Raw genomic sequence first — 15,871 nt, forward strand, 5'->3', positions numbered from 1 at the left:
TCCTACTGGGTGCATTTTTCACAGCTCATCATCTTTTTCCTAGACCTGATACATCTGGGTTCAAAAGTTTCTCTACTTGATGACTTTATTAGAACAAAGGAGAATTAAGAAAAAGGGTTAAGCCTCCTGCTGAGTGGAATATAATTGGAAAATTGAAGATCAACATTTTAAGATGCTTTGGGGGGGGAGCTTCCAATCCAAGTGCTACTTCAATGGGGGGTGGGGGAGGCTTTGTTTTTTAGATAATATTTTTTCTTGCAGTTTTTCTGCTATCTTGAGAAGGCAGACTGCCTGCTTTGTTAAGTTTTCTTTCTAATAACTATTTTAATAATGAATCTTCTGCTCTTTTATACCAGGAACATTAAGTTGAAATGAAAGTCAAATTGGCTATCTTGTTGAATTTATATATTTAGATTTTATATTTTTAAAAATAATATCTATGGTTGAGGTACTCATAATCATTAAGAGTGCATTGACCTAATTGTCTATTTTTAAAAATCCTTGGATTGTTCTTGCCAAAATTTGTCACATGGTTGGCCAGCTTTTTTGCTGTTTAATTATTTTTGACCTCTTACTACAGGCATTTGCAATCAGTAGAACTTAGTGTTTGAATCCTTTGTTGTCCAATTCCCTCATATAAGTCCAGAGAATTGAAATGACTTTCCTGAATTCATACAGGGTGGAAGCAGAGCTCTAGGTAAGCTGGCTAGACCAGAATAAAGTGTTGCACTTAAAAGTCAGCTTTTCTCCTCAAATGGTTGAACCAACTTTTTGGTGGAAAGTCAGACATTTTCATTTTCCATTTTTTTATTTTGCTCATTATTCCATGCTGAAATCACTTTCTAACTATATAGGATTTATAACTTCTCCAATATAAGTTAGATACAAGTGTCTGAATTTCCATGAGACTGTACTTAAATTTGCCTCAATAACTTACCCTATTGTCATTCCTACCTTTAGAATAAATTATTTTAACAATAGAAGTAAACAATACTCAATTTATAGAGTTTGATTTCTGGGTGACAGTGGAGAGGGTCTATCAGTATAGATGGAAAAGGTTTTGTATATCCATTCAACAACTGACACCTTAAAGGAAACATTGGTGGGTAAGTTGGATGGAAATACAGATAAGAAGATCTAAAAGACTTGCTTTACCAACTTTGCAGTTTTTCTGTGCCTTTGCCTAATTTGGGTCATAGATTTTTGTTGCCCATATTACAAGTAAAATATTGTAAAATTTTAAACTTCCAAGTTAGAAGTAGCTTTAAAGTTTCCTAGTTCCCATCCTTTGTCAGAAACATGAATCTACAGTATCACATCAAATAACCATGCAACTTGTAGTTGAAAAACCCTACCAAAAGTAGATTAATTATTAAAAGCCCAGCAATTTTATTTTTTTGAAACTCTAGTTTCTAGGAAGATTTCTCCCCCCTCACTCCCCTTATTTGCCTCTCTATAATTGAAATCCATTGACTAGTTCAATGCATTTAAACCAAGAGAGTAAATGTAATTCTCCTTTAGTATTACAACCATTCAAGTATTTCAGCAAAGCAGTAATTTCCTTAGTCTTTTTTCCCCGCTGGGCAAAAATCCTCCATTCACTTTCTCCAGTGGAACTTATTATACCATCACTAAAATTCTTTCATAATTCTAGGTTGGATGGAGGATAAAGGAAAGTTCATTTGGCTTGTTGGAATGCTCACCATTGTTTGTCCTCAATAATAATAATTGAGGTTTGATCTGATCTGGATGGAGAACAATGATATTAGCATCCGGCTGGTCCTCGTGGACCCTAGGATGACAATTGATGACCCTTCTGATCCCTTAGCATCTTCTCAGCTTCTTGTGCCTCATGAGACCTCTTCCCACAAGAACAGTCCTCTTCTAGACACTGTTAATTTTCATTAATGTCAAGATTGTGAAATCCAAAATGCTTTCTTTGAACATAACTAGGTAATTACCACCTCTCTCATTGCACTTCCTGAACCCGACGTACACATTTATCCTAATCTCTAGTCCATTGGTCTTTCCCCGCTTTACCCAGAATTTAACCGCTCTCCTAGATGAATTTGCATCACTACAGTATCTGTATTTTGTGATTAGCTCTATCAGTTGTACTTTCTTCTTCCTTTTCCCAGCTTCTCAACCAGGAAGTCATTCTCATCCCTATGATCCATTATTTGTGTAACTTTCACTCTATACTCATTCCTATGGCTCCACCAACTCATAGAAATCATGAAACTGGACCAACTGGATAAACTATCAACTATCTAATTTCACATGGACCTCACTTCTCTACAATGGGTTGTTTGGTTTTGTTTGTTTGTTTTCGGAGGTTGTTTGTTTTTTTGGTCTCTAGCTGACCATTTTTTTCTCTGCCATCTCTCCCCATCTTGCACTCTGCAGGGGCTGTTCCACATCTTTTCATCTCATCAAGCCCTCACCTCTTTTCCAATCTCTCAAATGACCTTAGCTTAAACTTCAGTTTTACTTGAGGAAGAAGGAGATTGGGGGTGGGGTGGGGGTGGAAAAGGAACATCAGTATAACCTCATCCAGTAATGGCACACATTCTGTGGATGAGATTCCTAGTTGGCTCATGTCATACTCATCTTGACTTAGACTTTTTTTTTTAGATTTAGGTTCATTCTTAGCCTTTGTAGAATGAGATGGCTAGATGAGTTAGCTTCTGATGCTTTAATGTAATCCTAATTTTGACAATTACTATTCATTTGTTTCTTTAGGAGCAAGTCATGGCATGCCAGAATAACCTGATTTATTTAGAAGTCATTTCTGTGGGCTTCCATTTCCATAAGTGCAAAATGAGGAGAATCTAGGGTCATGTAATTGGCCATGTGGTATAGTTGTCATTTTTCCCCATAACTCCTCCACCTAAAAACCTCACAAGAAAGATATGTACACCAAAAATAGAATGCTAAAGCTGGAACGCAACATTCTGTAGGTATACTTTCCTCCTTTTTTTCCCCCTTTTTTGAAAGATAGCATCATGTAGTAGACTCAGAGTTGGACTTGCAATCTGGAAGACCCTTGGATATGCCATTTTACCTCTCTAGGTCTCAGTTTCCTGATCTATTAAAGTGAGAGGGTTAAACTCAGTGAGCTCTAAGGTACATTCTAGCTTTAAGATTTGTGATTCTATAACCTATTCGTTAAATTAGTTTAATTATATTACACTAGATCTGGCATTCTTAACTTGTCATGTCCACTTTGTACATTGACCAGGTATTTTCTCTAGGAACCAGGTACTTCCTTGTAGGGAATTTCCTGGATGTATAAATGAACAGACCTGGCTTTTCTTGAGATGCATGATGTCAAAAGCAGCTCTGTTCTGAGTGGGTGCATCTGTGAGTATGGAATGAGCCAAATAAATAAATAAACTATAGAGTACAAAAACAACAACTTGGAATGGGTAGATAATAAATACTTGGGGGACAGGAGAAGAACAATTTCCTTAGGAGATTAAAAAAAAAAGCAAAAAAGAGTCAAATAATAATACAATGCTCATTCCAATATAATTGTTTTCCATTATATTATTCTGTATACTTTCATAGGCATTTTAAAGCATTTTTTCTGAGAATGAGTCCATAGGCTTTATTACACTGCCATAGAGACCCCAGAAATCTTCCCTTGATCCTATACTATTCAATATTTTTATCCATGACTCAGGAAACTGGGAAGTCACTCTTATCAAGTTTCCAGAAGACACAAAGCTAGGATGTGAATAACAGAGCCAAAAAAGAGGTCGACAAACAAAACAAAAAATGTCCCAAATTTAAAAAAAGGAGAAATCCACAGGGGTTAAATATAAAGTCTTACACTTAGGTTCAGAAAGTCAACTTCACAAATATAAGAAGAGTCCTGGCAGTTATGTGAAAAAGATTTTAACATTTTAGCCAAATAAGAATTCAATACGAATCATCCCTGTTGCACAGCACTAGAGGGAGGAAGGAGGAGTGAAATATTAACCTAGGACATAGTGAAGGGAGTATATTGTTCAGAAAACGGGAAATAGTAATTGTGCTTATTCTAGATTGGTCAAGTTACACGTTTGAGCAGCAGGCTAAGTTCAGTTCTGGACATTTCATATTTCTGGGCATTTAATTTTAGAAAGAATGGAGACAAACTGGAGCAGACTGGAAAGCAGGCCATTAGAATCGCTATTAAAGCCACTGGGAATGTTTAGTTTTGAGAAAAGACTTGTGAGAAAGAAATAACTGTCTTCAGATATTGGATGAATAGTCGTCATGTAAGAGAAATAGACATTGGTGGCAGCATTGGGGAGTGGAAAGAACACTCGATATGAATTCAGAGGACCTGATTTCAAAATTCTCCTCTCGTGCTAGCTAGTATCTAATCTTAGGCAATTCATTGAACCTTTCTCTCAGCCTCAGTTTCCTCACCTGAAAGATGAGGGGATTGGGCTTGGTGGCAGAGGTCCCCTCCTGCTAGAGGAGCTATAAGCGTAGAATCGATAATCCTCTGCATAGCCCCAGAAGACAAATGTAGCAATTGTGATAGGCATATTTTGGCTCCGTATTCAGAAGTTTTCTCTTGCAATTAGAGCTATTTACGACTGGAATGAACTGCTTTGAGAAATAAGAGTTTCCTCTCCCCTGGAGAGCTCTAGTCAGAAGTTAGATGACTTCTTGCCAATGACATTGAAGAGAGAATTCTGGGTCAAGCATCCTTTGAACCGAAAGGTCTCTGAAGTTCCTTCCAAGGGACCTTTGCTTCTCTGATTTATTGTTCTTTTCTCTGTAGCATGCTAAATGATCTCTTGACCAATTTCAAAATTTTAAGGCCAATACTTAAATTTATTAGCTAACATTTTATCATGAAGAACAACGATAATAAAGTGACCATCCCTGAACATGATAGGAAACTTTTCTACTAGTACTAAATTCCCTTTTTAACTTAAATTTTGACAAACTACATGCTATTAATATTAAGAACTTCTAGAATTATGTGAGTAGAGTAACAAGCAAAAGATGAAATGACTGAGGAATAAAAGTTTGCTCCTCTGAGCATATCAATTTATTAAGCAATGCATGCCAATTGCCCAACATACAGGGACTAAGCTACCCTTCCTCAGGTTAGGAAACAAATTTTTATATAGAAAAAAAAGTTAATCAAATGATACCAATTAGTTAAAAGAATATAATACAGTATCAAGTAATCTATTTGGATGAAAGATTAGAGATTTTCCTAGTTGGAGAGTAAACAGATATAATTCCCTAAATTTAGGAAAAAGATGTCCCTTTCTCCAAGTATCTGTAAACAACCAAAGGAACATGAAAACACTATTGATTGATCTGTAAGGGGCCAGTTTTCTGATAAGACATATAGGTTGTTTGAGACATACATTATGAGAAAAACCCTTACATCAATGTTAAGATCTGTTTCTGGTCAACATAACTTAGGTCTTTGATCATCAGTCTAGGCTAGGTTCAAACAATGCAATAAGGTTTTTTTCCCAATTTCCACAATTAAATAAATCTTTCTCACAAGACTGAATTTGGACTTGACCCATAATTGAATAGAAAAGGAACTAAACTAGTTCCAGAATTGTTACAAGATGGAGTCATTGTGGTTCACTCAATTCCCACTTATTAACCACTTGCTGTCCTAATTCCCTCCACAATTTTCTCAGGTTTCCTCATGGTAGCAGAAAAAGGTTTATTTCTTACACAATCCTGTCTTGTTTTAATTCCCATGTTTATCAGATATTTCTATGTTTCAGAGTTTAGACTAGCCATGAAACCTACTTTCCTGATGACACTCTTTTGTATTTTCCATAAAGCGCCACAAAAGGCAAATTTTGTTCAAAAGAAAACAAGCTCTGGTGTTCCCTGGAACTCCTTTAGAATGTGATTTATGCTATTTTTAGTAGGATTTATTTTAGTGGGATTTATTGTGTGTGGGGAAATGGCATTTTATCTGTTTTTAAACACCTAGAACTTTTATCTTCACTGACAAAGTCTAAGTCTCAACTTCAAGTTAATTTATATTTTTCATAAACATTGAAGATATTTAGAAGTACATAAAAATGGAAAATAGGAAGGAACCATAGAGGTAATTTAGTACAACCAAGACAAGAATTCTGTCAAGATGCCACTCATCCTTCCAACAATCTATTTTGCTCTTAGATTGTTCTAGTTTTTAGATCTTCCAAATATTGATCGGAAATCTGTCTTCCTCCAACTTCTTCTGTCTTTTTATCCTGCACACTGAGACCAAGCAAAAGAGGTTGTAAAAACTGACTTTTTGTCAATGTGCCTAGCAGTCATTGATTTTGTTCTCTTTTCCTCTTATCCTCAAATTATTGTAATTTCAAAGTTGGTATGTTTACAAGACCCATCAGAGAGACTAGTCTTCCTTGGGCCTCAAGGGGGAATGTAAAAAGGGAGATTTTGAACCCTAGACTTCAGTCCCCAGAAGTCCTTGGTATTTCCCAGAATTCCCTATAATCTCACCTGAGTCTCCATTTTGGTGAGATCACAATTGGTATTTAACCTGGCAGTAACACCTCCCACACACTCTTCTCTTCCATTGCAATGATGTGATAAGTATAGTGGTAAGCTAAGCACGGGGATTTTGAATGGGCTAATCATCCATGGGCACATGGTTTTTATTTTGTATCCTTGATTTCTAATAATCCTTAATAAACTTCATAAAATATAATATTTTTATTATCACAGATATAATTTAATTTTTACAAGGTTTAATGGAAAAAAGCACTAGCTTTGGAGTCAGAGGACCTGGATTCAAATCAAACTCTGATGATTTCCACCTCTGCACTCAATCCCTCTCCATCCAAAAATTCAGTACAAAAAATAAGTTGGTGCTTCTTCAACCTTCCTTTTAGAATATTGGTCTGTCTTTCATGCCTAAAATGGCAGTCTCTCAAGAGAGATCAGAGTTGTTTTTTCTCTTATGCCAGATGGGTGATGAGTTTTGATGCAGAGTAAAATGTTACTAAGGAATGGGTGTAACTACCTGGTTCAATAAATACAAAGCCAGGACTCTGGGTCCAAATCTGCCCTTAAATACTTCTAGCAATGTGACCCTGGGCAAATCAATTAATCCCAGGTGCCTCTAGCTCATACCATGTTTCTGTGTTAGAATCATTATAGATTTTAAGACAGAAAGTAGGGATTAAAAAACAAGTTACCGAGGAATAGAGAGATTAAAAACATTTTTCTTATGAGGAAGAATCTATTTCAGTAAATACATCTGTTGTAAAGTTTATTAATACGGATATGGATTTTGAGGTGAATACAGAAGTATAAAATGACTTCTCAGTTCTAGGCAAGGTATCAGTTTCTGATATTTGTACCTTTGGGCTTTGTGTTTTTTGTTTTTGTTAGTTTTTTTTTAAGGTTCCTAAATTTATGACATCCATAGAGTAGCTAGCAGTTAGCAGAGGGGAAAAATTTCTTTTTTAAAAAAATATTTAATGAGGTCTTTTAGGTAAATGACATCACAGCCATTTTTTTTTAAATTTAGTCAATTTGGAACATTATTCCTTGGTTACAAGAATCATTCTAGCACTCCTTCCCCTACCCCCACCTTCCCGTAGTCCACGTGCAATTCCAGTGGGTATTACATGTGTCCTTGATCAGAACCTACTTCCATGTTGTTGATGTTTGCACCAGGATGATCATTTAGAGTCTCCATCCCCAACCATATCCCCCTCAACCCATATAATCAAGCAGTTGTTTTTCTTCTGTGTTTCTACTCCCACGTGTCACTTTCTTTATCTTTAAAATGGGATAATAATAGCATCTCCCTCCCAGGGTTTTTGTGAAATCACAATTGAGATCATTTAAAAATGCTTATCAAAGCACAGAGTAAGCACGCTATAAATAATATTCAGTATTACATAAAAAGTTCTATACAAGGTCGTTTGCTAAGAGTCAGAGGGTAGGACAGCAATCTTGAAAACCTTCCTATAGAAGGTGGTTTGGGGTGCTACTTCTCCAAGGAAGAGGGGGACTTTGAGAAGGGAGACAACTGAACATAGTTAATGAACCAGCACAATTCCTCTCTAGTAACATGCACCAAGTGTACTCAAATTGGCAAAGCCTCATCACCAACCAAAAATGTAAGAGGTTTTTATTTTTCTAGTCATTTTTTGCCTCCAATTCCAACTCAGTTTAGTTTATTTCCCTCATTGGTTGACTGCTTAGGAAAATGAAAGAGGTGGTGGATATTATAGCAGAGAAAATGCCATCTGAAAGTGACATTGATGTCGCCAGAAACTTTCTTATGAAGATTTTGAGGAGCTCTATGAGGTACAGTATTTGGTGTTTTTTTTCCCCCGTGTTATAGCCATAGTGTTGATGGATTTATTCCTTCCTTCCTTTTGCTCCAGTCCATCAAAAATAATTCACCTCCATATCCCTTCACCCATTCCTTCCTTTCATCCAGATGTTCTAATTCACTGACTTAGTGGTCCATATTGTGCGTGTTTTTAATCTTTTTCTCCTTGTGTCAGAGTCTTCTTTCAGTATTTTAGCCTGCTTTCTATCCTTCAGAAATTAAAAAATAATTAATTCTCTATAAATCTACTAAGATTAAATTGAGATCTTTGCTTCTTGAGCCAGGCAGGGAGTTATGCAAAAGTATGATTTCTTTCCAGAGTGAAGTTTGTCCAATCGATTCACTAAATTGCTTAATTACTTAGGTTATTCTAGAATAATTAACTCTTAGTTGAAGAACATGAAAATGGAAGAGTCAAACTTTGTGTGTTCTTATAGTCAGAATCCATTTCTCCTTGGGTAAATTTATCTTTTGTAGTTCTCCAGGAGCTTTCTGCAAAGACTGCTTAGCATTTGTGCCTGGATAATTTTGTCTAAAAAATTTAGCAAATGTAAGTTTGTTCTGTTGGGTAGAAGTTAGACTTAGCCAGAAGACATTTTTGATCATGTTTCACTCTGTCTTATTCTCAAGACTTTGTTATTTTATTATTCTCAGAATCTTGTCCTACTTAGATTATCCTAAAGTATCAGCACCATTCATTCATTCATTCATTCATTCATTCAAAAGTCATACATTAAGAATCTTCTCTGTGGAAAGCACTGTGGGAAATACAAAAGTAATTAAGACACAGTCCCTTCCTTAAAATACTGTACTAATAGCATCTTGCAATCACCTTTCTCAAAGATTCTTATTAATAGATGTTGAATAAAATAAATATTTTTTGTCTAACATATGAAAATTGGTTAACCAGCTAGCTAAAGTGTACACTAAAATATACAATTCATAACAGGATTATAGAAATAGCCAAGCCCAGCCCCTATCCCTAAGAGTGCTTAACAATTCTAGTAAAGCTGTCCTAAACCAGGGGAAGAAGATAGAACTATCTACTTTGACAGTAAGTACTGAAGAAAGTTGGCTAAATTCATGTCTCAAGCCCTGTAACATCTTATTCATACTGAAATAAATTTGTAGGTTGAAAAGTTTTAATATTTTAAGAATAAAAATTATAGCAGTGGGCAGATCACTTAACCCCAGTTGCCTAGCCCATACATCTCTTTTGCCTTAGAACCAAATGATAATTTAGTATTGATTCTGACAAAAGGTAAGAGTTTTTTTTAAAAAGAATATCTTGTCGTTAAGATATTTTTCTAAGCACTTAAGTAACTTGTAAATTATAGAAATTTGTTTATTGTTAACTTTTACACTTGTTCATAGCATGATGTTTTAGAACTAGTTTAACTGATCCACATTAGTTTTCTGTTTCAGACTTGTCTATTCTTTTCCAGGAGGAATGATGTAGGCTGTAGACCTCATTCTTGGCATGCCACCAAATTCACAGAGAGCCATCCTGAGACTGTTTCCTCTCAGTCCAATGTCTGCACTTCTTGGCACACTCGGTACCATGCAAGGTAAAGTGTTCCCCAAGCCCCTCATCCCCATGTTGTAGAAATAATATGTTAATTTTTTTCTTATTGATATGAGTTTTTAATAGTGGTCATATATGAATGGTTCTCATTCTGAAATAGTTTATATACAGTATTCAATATTATGAATTGTAGATTTAGTTATATTCTTATTGGGAGTCAAAACGTCCCTCTCCTTCTCCAAATAATTCTGTACAAAAGGTATCCAGTTTGGACATAGTTACAGATGGTTCTCCAAAATGGTTGGAGAACCATTTTGTTCTCTGCTCCACTATTAATTCATTAATGCACTCATTTTCCATCATCCTCTCTAGCATTTGTCTTTTCTGATGAATGTGAGTTGGTTCCTCAGAGTTGTTTTAATTTGCCTTTCTCTACTCAAGTGATGTAGAGCAATTTTTTGTATGGCTATTTTTCCTGAAAACTGCCTGTTTATTATATTCTTTGACCATTTACCAATTTGGGAATGGCTCTTATTTTTATAAATTTAACTCAGTTCCCTATAAATTCATAAAACAAGGCCTTTATCAGAGATACTTGCTATAAATTTTTCTCCTATTACTTCATTGTTCATGGTACCTTTTGTCAAAAGAGTTTCCCTGATTATCTCTTCTAATTGGGTCTGTTTTTACTTTTGTTTTGTATGAGATCATGATTGTTATCCCTGCCTTTTATACTTCAGCTGAAGCATAATGGATTTTGCTCCAGCTCTTTTAACTCTTTGTGTCTTTCTCTTTCAAGTCTCCTGTTTACAACATGTTATCTGATTTTGGTTGTTAATCCATTCTGGAATCCACTTCTATTTTATGGGTTAGTTCATCCCATTCACATTTACAGTTATCATTACTAATTGTATATTTCTCTCCTATTTTCTGTTTATCCTCCTCCTCCTCCTCTCTCTTTTTTTGTCCTTTCCTTCCTCAAAAATCTTTCACCTCTGACCATTGCCTCCCTTAGGAACAGCTAGGTAATGCAGTGGAAAGAACACTAAACATAGAATCAGAAAGATCTCAATTCAAACCCAGCCTCAGACTCCTACTAGCTGTGTGACTCTGGATTAGTCACTAGACCTCTATTTGCCTTGTTTCCTTATCAGTAAAATGCGGACACACTGGAGACGGAAATGGCAAATCAATCCAGTATCTTTGCCAAGTTTGTCCATAGGGTCACGTAGAGTCAGAAAGAACTGAAAAACCAACAACACTGCCTTCCCAAATCTGCCAATCCTCTTATTGTGCTTCCAGTGTTTTTCTTTTAACTCTTCCTTCCCCTTATTTCTGTACCCAACTGAGTGAGTGAGAATGTGTGTATAATTAATTCTTCCTTGTAATCAAATTCAATGAATGAGGTTCAAGCATTGCCTGCCTCTACCCCTACTCCATCTCATTTTCCTCTCAACTATGAAAGCTCTTCTTTATATGCCTTTTCATATAAGAAAAAAGTTTATCATTCTTTATATCCCTTCTCCCAGTGCATCTCTCTTTCTCATCCCTGCTATTTTTTTTTGAGATCATTCCAACATAATGAACTCACATCTATGTCCTCTGTCTATGTAGTCTCCTTCTAACTTCCCTAATAATGATAAAGTTCTTAGAAGCTACATTGATCCTCTTCCTATATAATAATATAAGCAGTTTAACTTCATGGAGTCCTTTTTGATTACTCTTTTGTGCTTACCTTTTTATGTTTCTCTTGAGCCCTCTGTTTTGATGTCAGATTTTCTATTTAGGTCAGGTCTGCTAAATTAGCACATCAAGAATGCTTGAAAATTCTCTATTTCATTTAACATCCACACACCCCACCCCACTCCTGAATTATTATACTTGGTTTTGCTGGCCAGGTAATTTTTAGTTGTAATCTGAGTCTTTTGCCTTTTGGAATATCATATTCCAAGCCCTCATCTTTAATGGGGAAGCTGATAAATCTTTCGTGACTATGTCTCTACAATATTTTAGTAGTTTCTTTCTGGCTGCTTGTAATATTTTTCTCCTGGGACCTCTGCCATTCCCCTTATTGTGCTTCCTAGGATTTTTTATTTGGAGATCTCTTTCTGGAGGTGATTTGTATATCCTATTTCTTTTTTTAAATCCTTGCCCTCTTTCTTAGAATTGATTCTATGTATCAATACCAAGGTAGAAGAGTAGTAAAGACTAAACAATTGGGATTAAGTGACTTGCTCAGGGTCACAAAACTAGGAAGTATTTGAGCCCAGTTTTGGTCTCAGGACCCTCCAACTTCAGGAGGTTTGGCTGTCTATCCAAAGGGCCAACTATTTTCCTCTGATTGATAGATCCTTTCAATTTCTCTTTTGCCCTCTGTATCTATGATATAAACGCAATTTCCCTTTTTAATTTCTTAAATTATCATGGCTCTTTTTTGGATCATAGCCTGTAGTAGTGCAATAATTCTTAAATTATCTTTCCTTGATCTATTTTCTAGGTCAGTTCTTTTTCCATGAGATATTTCACTTTTTTTTCCCATTCTTTTGAGTTCATTTTGTTGTTTCTTGAAGTTTCATAGTCATCAGCTTCCACTTACCCAAGTCTCATTTTTAAGGAATTGTTTTCTTCAGTAAGCTTTTATCTTTTTGCCTAATGTGCCTTTTAAGAAGTTCTTTTCTTCAATGAAAAGAAAAATAATTAGGTCTATTTTTTAATGGTAAATTGTTTTTAGTTTTGTTTTTTGGTGCCTTTTGCTGAGCTGTTAATTCTCATTTCATAATTTTTTTGCATTACTCTTACTTCATTTCCCAGTTTTTCTTCTATCACCCATACCTATTATCTCTTTAACTCTTCCCATCATTCTTGCTGTCTTGGTGCCCACTTAGTCATTTTCTTCAACATTTTGCTTTTAGTTTTCACATTATTGCCTTTTCAGTTTATATCCTCTACCACATTGATTTTTTTAAAGGCCAAGTTCCTTTTTTTTTTTGCTCATTTTTCTTTACTTTGAATTTTATGTTAAAGTTGAGCTCTATTCACCTTGGATTGGAGAAGCACTGTCACAAACTTCAGGCTTTTTTGAGCTACTATTTTCAGAGCTTATTCTGAGGTTCTGTAAGTTTTTGATGTTTCTGAGGTGGTATTATCTCAGGAGATGGTGATCTGGTCTGTGCTCCATTTTTTTCCCAGGAAGGGCTCCTGTTCTCCCATAGCAAGAATTCCTCTTGGCTATGGATCTGTGACCAGGGTCCCTGCTCACTTGTTACTGATCATCAGTGCTCCTCTTTGTCCTGAAACAGACACCCAGAACTGCTTATGGACAATCCATTTGCCTACTAGTGCCAGCCAAATTATTATTTGAGATATAAGTTTAAATTTACAGCACCCCAGTGCTGGCAAAGGAACTCTTATGATCCTTACCAGTCATTTGATTCCCTTTGGACTGAGAGCTCTTGAAGCTGCTGCAGTTTTGTCAGACTGCCTCTAAGGTCCACCAGTAGTGCTCCTACTATGCCTCAGGTCTTCATATCCTTCGTATCTCAGATCCTATTGTTATCCTAGTGTTACAGATCTTTCCTATGGACTTTCTGAGTCCTCTTGAGTTGGATAAATGTCTCCCTTTGACCTTTTGGTGACTCTGTCATCACTTCAAAATGTGTCACATCCAGAATTTTATTTGAGGTGTTATTTTAAAGTTATAATGAAATGTTGGGTGAGTTCAGCTAAGTTTTCCAGCCTATATTTTGACATCTTAGCTCCCCATTTGATATCTAATTCTACTATAGCTCAAGCCCTTTTTGTTTCATCTTCTTCTTGAATAAGGTTCTCCCTCCTAGTGCCGCATTCCAAGAATGGCTCTTATCCCAATAAGTCTTAAGCAAAAAATTTATATATGGGGTCAATTTTCCCTCTTTTTATCCAGAGCCATGGTTCACTCTCTTTATCACATATGGTTTCTACGTTTGGAGAAAGACATCTGAAGTAATTAATTTTATTGCTGGTTTCTTTCCTGGATTTTTTCTCATGTGAATTTTTAAGCATTTTTACTATTATCCTTCTTTCTATATTGTATTTGTTCTTTATAGTATCTTCCTTTGTATATATACTTTGACTTTTTTCCTCTCTTCTTTTTCTCATCTACAAACATTTTTATTATATTTTCAAAAGCCTGGAAAAACTAGCTAGGTATATTCTATTCCCGGCCAAGAGCCCATCATTCCAATATTATAAGCTGTAGTCCAGAAACTCAAATCCTATTCTCAGATGTCATCATTTTAACTAGCCATTCATTTTCCAAATCAGCCTTTTTCTCCTGAAGCTCTTGTTTTCAACTGAGTAGAGAGGGAAATGCTCCCATGCTTTTGAACTTTTGAATTTATTGCCAAAGATATCTTTGTAAATCACCAAAAGTACAAAGGAGGCATGAGTTTTGACAAGTCTTTGGAGGTTCTTTGTCATATACCTGATGCATGCTATCCTATCTATTATTAGGACTGCCCCCAATCCTTTTGCAAGGAGTCACTCATCTCTTCTAACATTGACTGGATGTTATCTTACGTGGGGGCCCCTATTAATTCACATTATTATTCTTTGGAACACCAGCAACTGCTACTGTCAAAGGATCCACCACCCTCCTCTGTTGTATACCTTAGAGTAATCCATGATTCATCTATATTAATTTTATTTTAAGAAGATGATATTTTATGACTTAATTTCCAGATTCCGAAATGAGTGATGGTAATGTTTAGAACTCAAGGCTTTTTGACAATATATACAGATTCTCAAAGGAACATTACAGCTTGAATGAATAGATGATTAAATGATTTTCCATTTCATTAGTGAAATTACTTAAAGTAATCTAATTCAATCTATTACAGCTCATTTTGAAAATTTTCAATTAGGGGAACGTGTGTGTGTGTGTGTGTGTGTGTGTGTGTGTGTGTGTCTACTTTTATATTACATCATGATTACTGTTATTTATATGTCTGTTTTGTCCAGAAGTTTCTCAGAATTGCATCAGAGATTCATGGTTTAAAGTAGGAAAGAATGGTGTTTCTTTTCTAAGAAATACAATTATTTTCTTCTCAGAGAAGGCATTAAACATTTCAAATGATGTCCTTAACCCCTTTGGATCAATTTACCTGGTAGTTTTCTCTGTGGTTTTTTTTTTTTCGGGTGATGATATGTTTTGGCTTCCTTGACATGACCCTATGATTTTGAATTTCCCTGAGCAAATAGTGATGGAATCACAGGTTCTTTTTTCAAGAAGCTTGACTTGTCAACAACTCACAGGACAGAATAAACTCAACAGAAAAAAATTGTTGAACCCTGTGAGAAAGACTCAAAATTTTGGACACAAAAATGTTTCAAAAATTTGTTCCTGTAGATCTTCCAAAGTAGGCTTGATAAACTACTTATTTTGACTTATTACTGAGAGTATTCATGTATTAAGTATGGGTAGTAATAGTTGACTACTTAGCACTTCCTTCCAAATCAGAGATTCTCTGAATATACATTAGTGATACTTCTAGATAAAACGTGTAGTAGTGTTGCTCATTGTTTTAATGAAATAATCTCACGAGTTGCCTCAATTATAAACTATATTAAGGATTTAGATGTGCAATCATTATACCTGTGTGAAACTATTAATTACAGAATATCAACCAAATATGGATTTACTAATATTTCTCTGCAGTTTTCTCTCCAAGAAGTTTGGTCTATTTGGCTAATGGATATTATTTTAGTAGTTCTCAGTATGTCATATTTCTTGAGCCAAAAATTGATCAATTATATCTATATATACTACTTTATTCACAACCTAATCTGTTACTATCATTTTAACGTGTTTATAATGGATATCGTTCAAAAGACAAATCCTTCCATCGATTATGGAAGTATCAGTGCAGGTATTGACCACTAATTAGCTCATCTTTCAACTTAGGTTGATTGATGGGACTTAAGTGTGAGAAAATAGAAGGGCATTCATTTTCTTTGGTAATCGAAAG

At 35.4% G+C, this 15,871-nt stretch overlaps 1 protein-coding gene across 4 annotated transcripts in view; it reads left to right on the plus strand.

Moving 5' to 3' along the window:
- The window catches only part of SHROOM2 (shroom family member 2), a 236,421-nt gene that overhangs the window by 143,995 nt on the left and 76,555 nt on the right, over positions 1-15,871 (plus strand). For 3 of the 4 annotated variants that reach the window (XM_056808024.1, XM_056808025.1, XM_056808027.1), the window contains one exon: positions 9,787-9,909. In XM_056808024.1, the coding sequence (XP_056664002.1) occupies positions 9,787-9,909 (123 nt within the window). Of the gene's footprint in view, positions 1-8,208; positions 8,314-9,786; positions 9,910-15,871 lie in introns of those variants that run through there. The other variant, XM_056808026.1, reaches the window with a different exon arrangement.

Source organism: Monodelphis domestica, chromosome 8, assembly GCF_027887165.1.
Source record: "Monodelphis domestica isolate mMonDom1 chromosome 8, mMonDom1.pri, whole genome shotgun sequence".
Lineage (NCBI taxonomy): Eukaryota > Metazoa > Chordata > Mammalia > Didelphimorphia > Didelphidae > Monodelphis > Monodelphis domestica.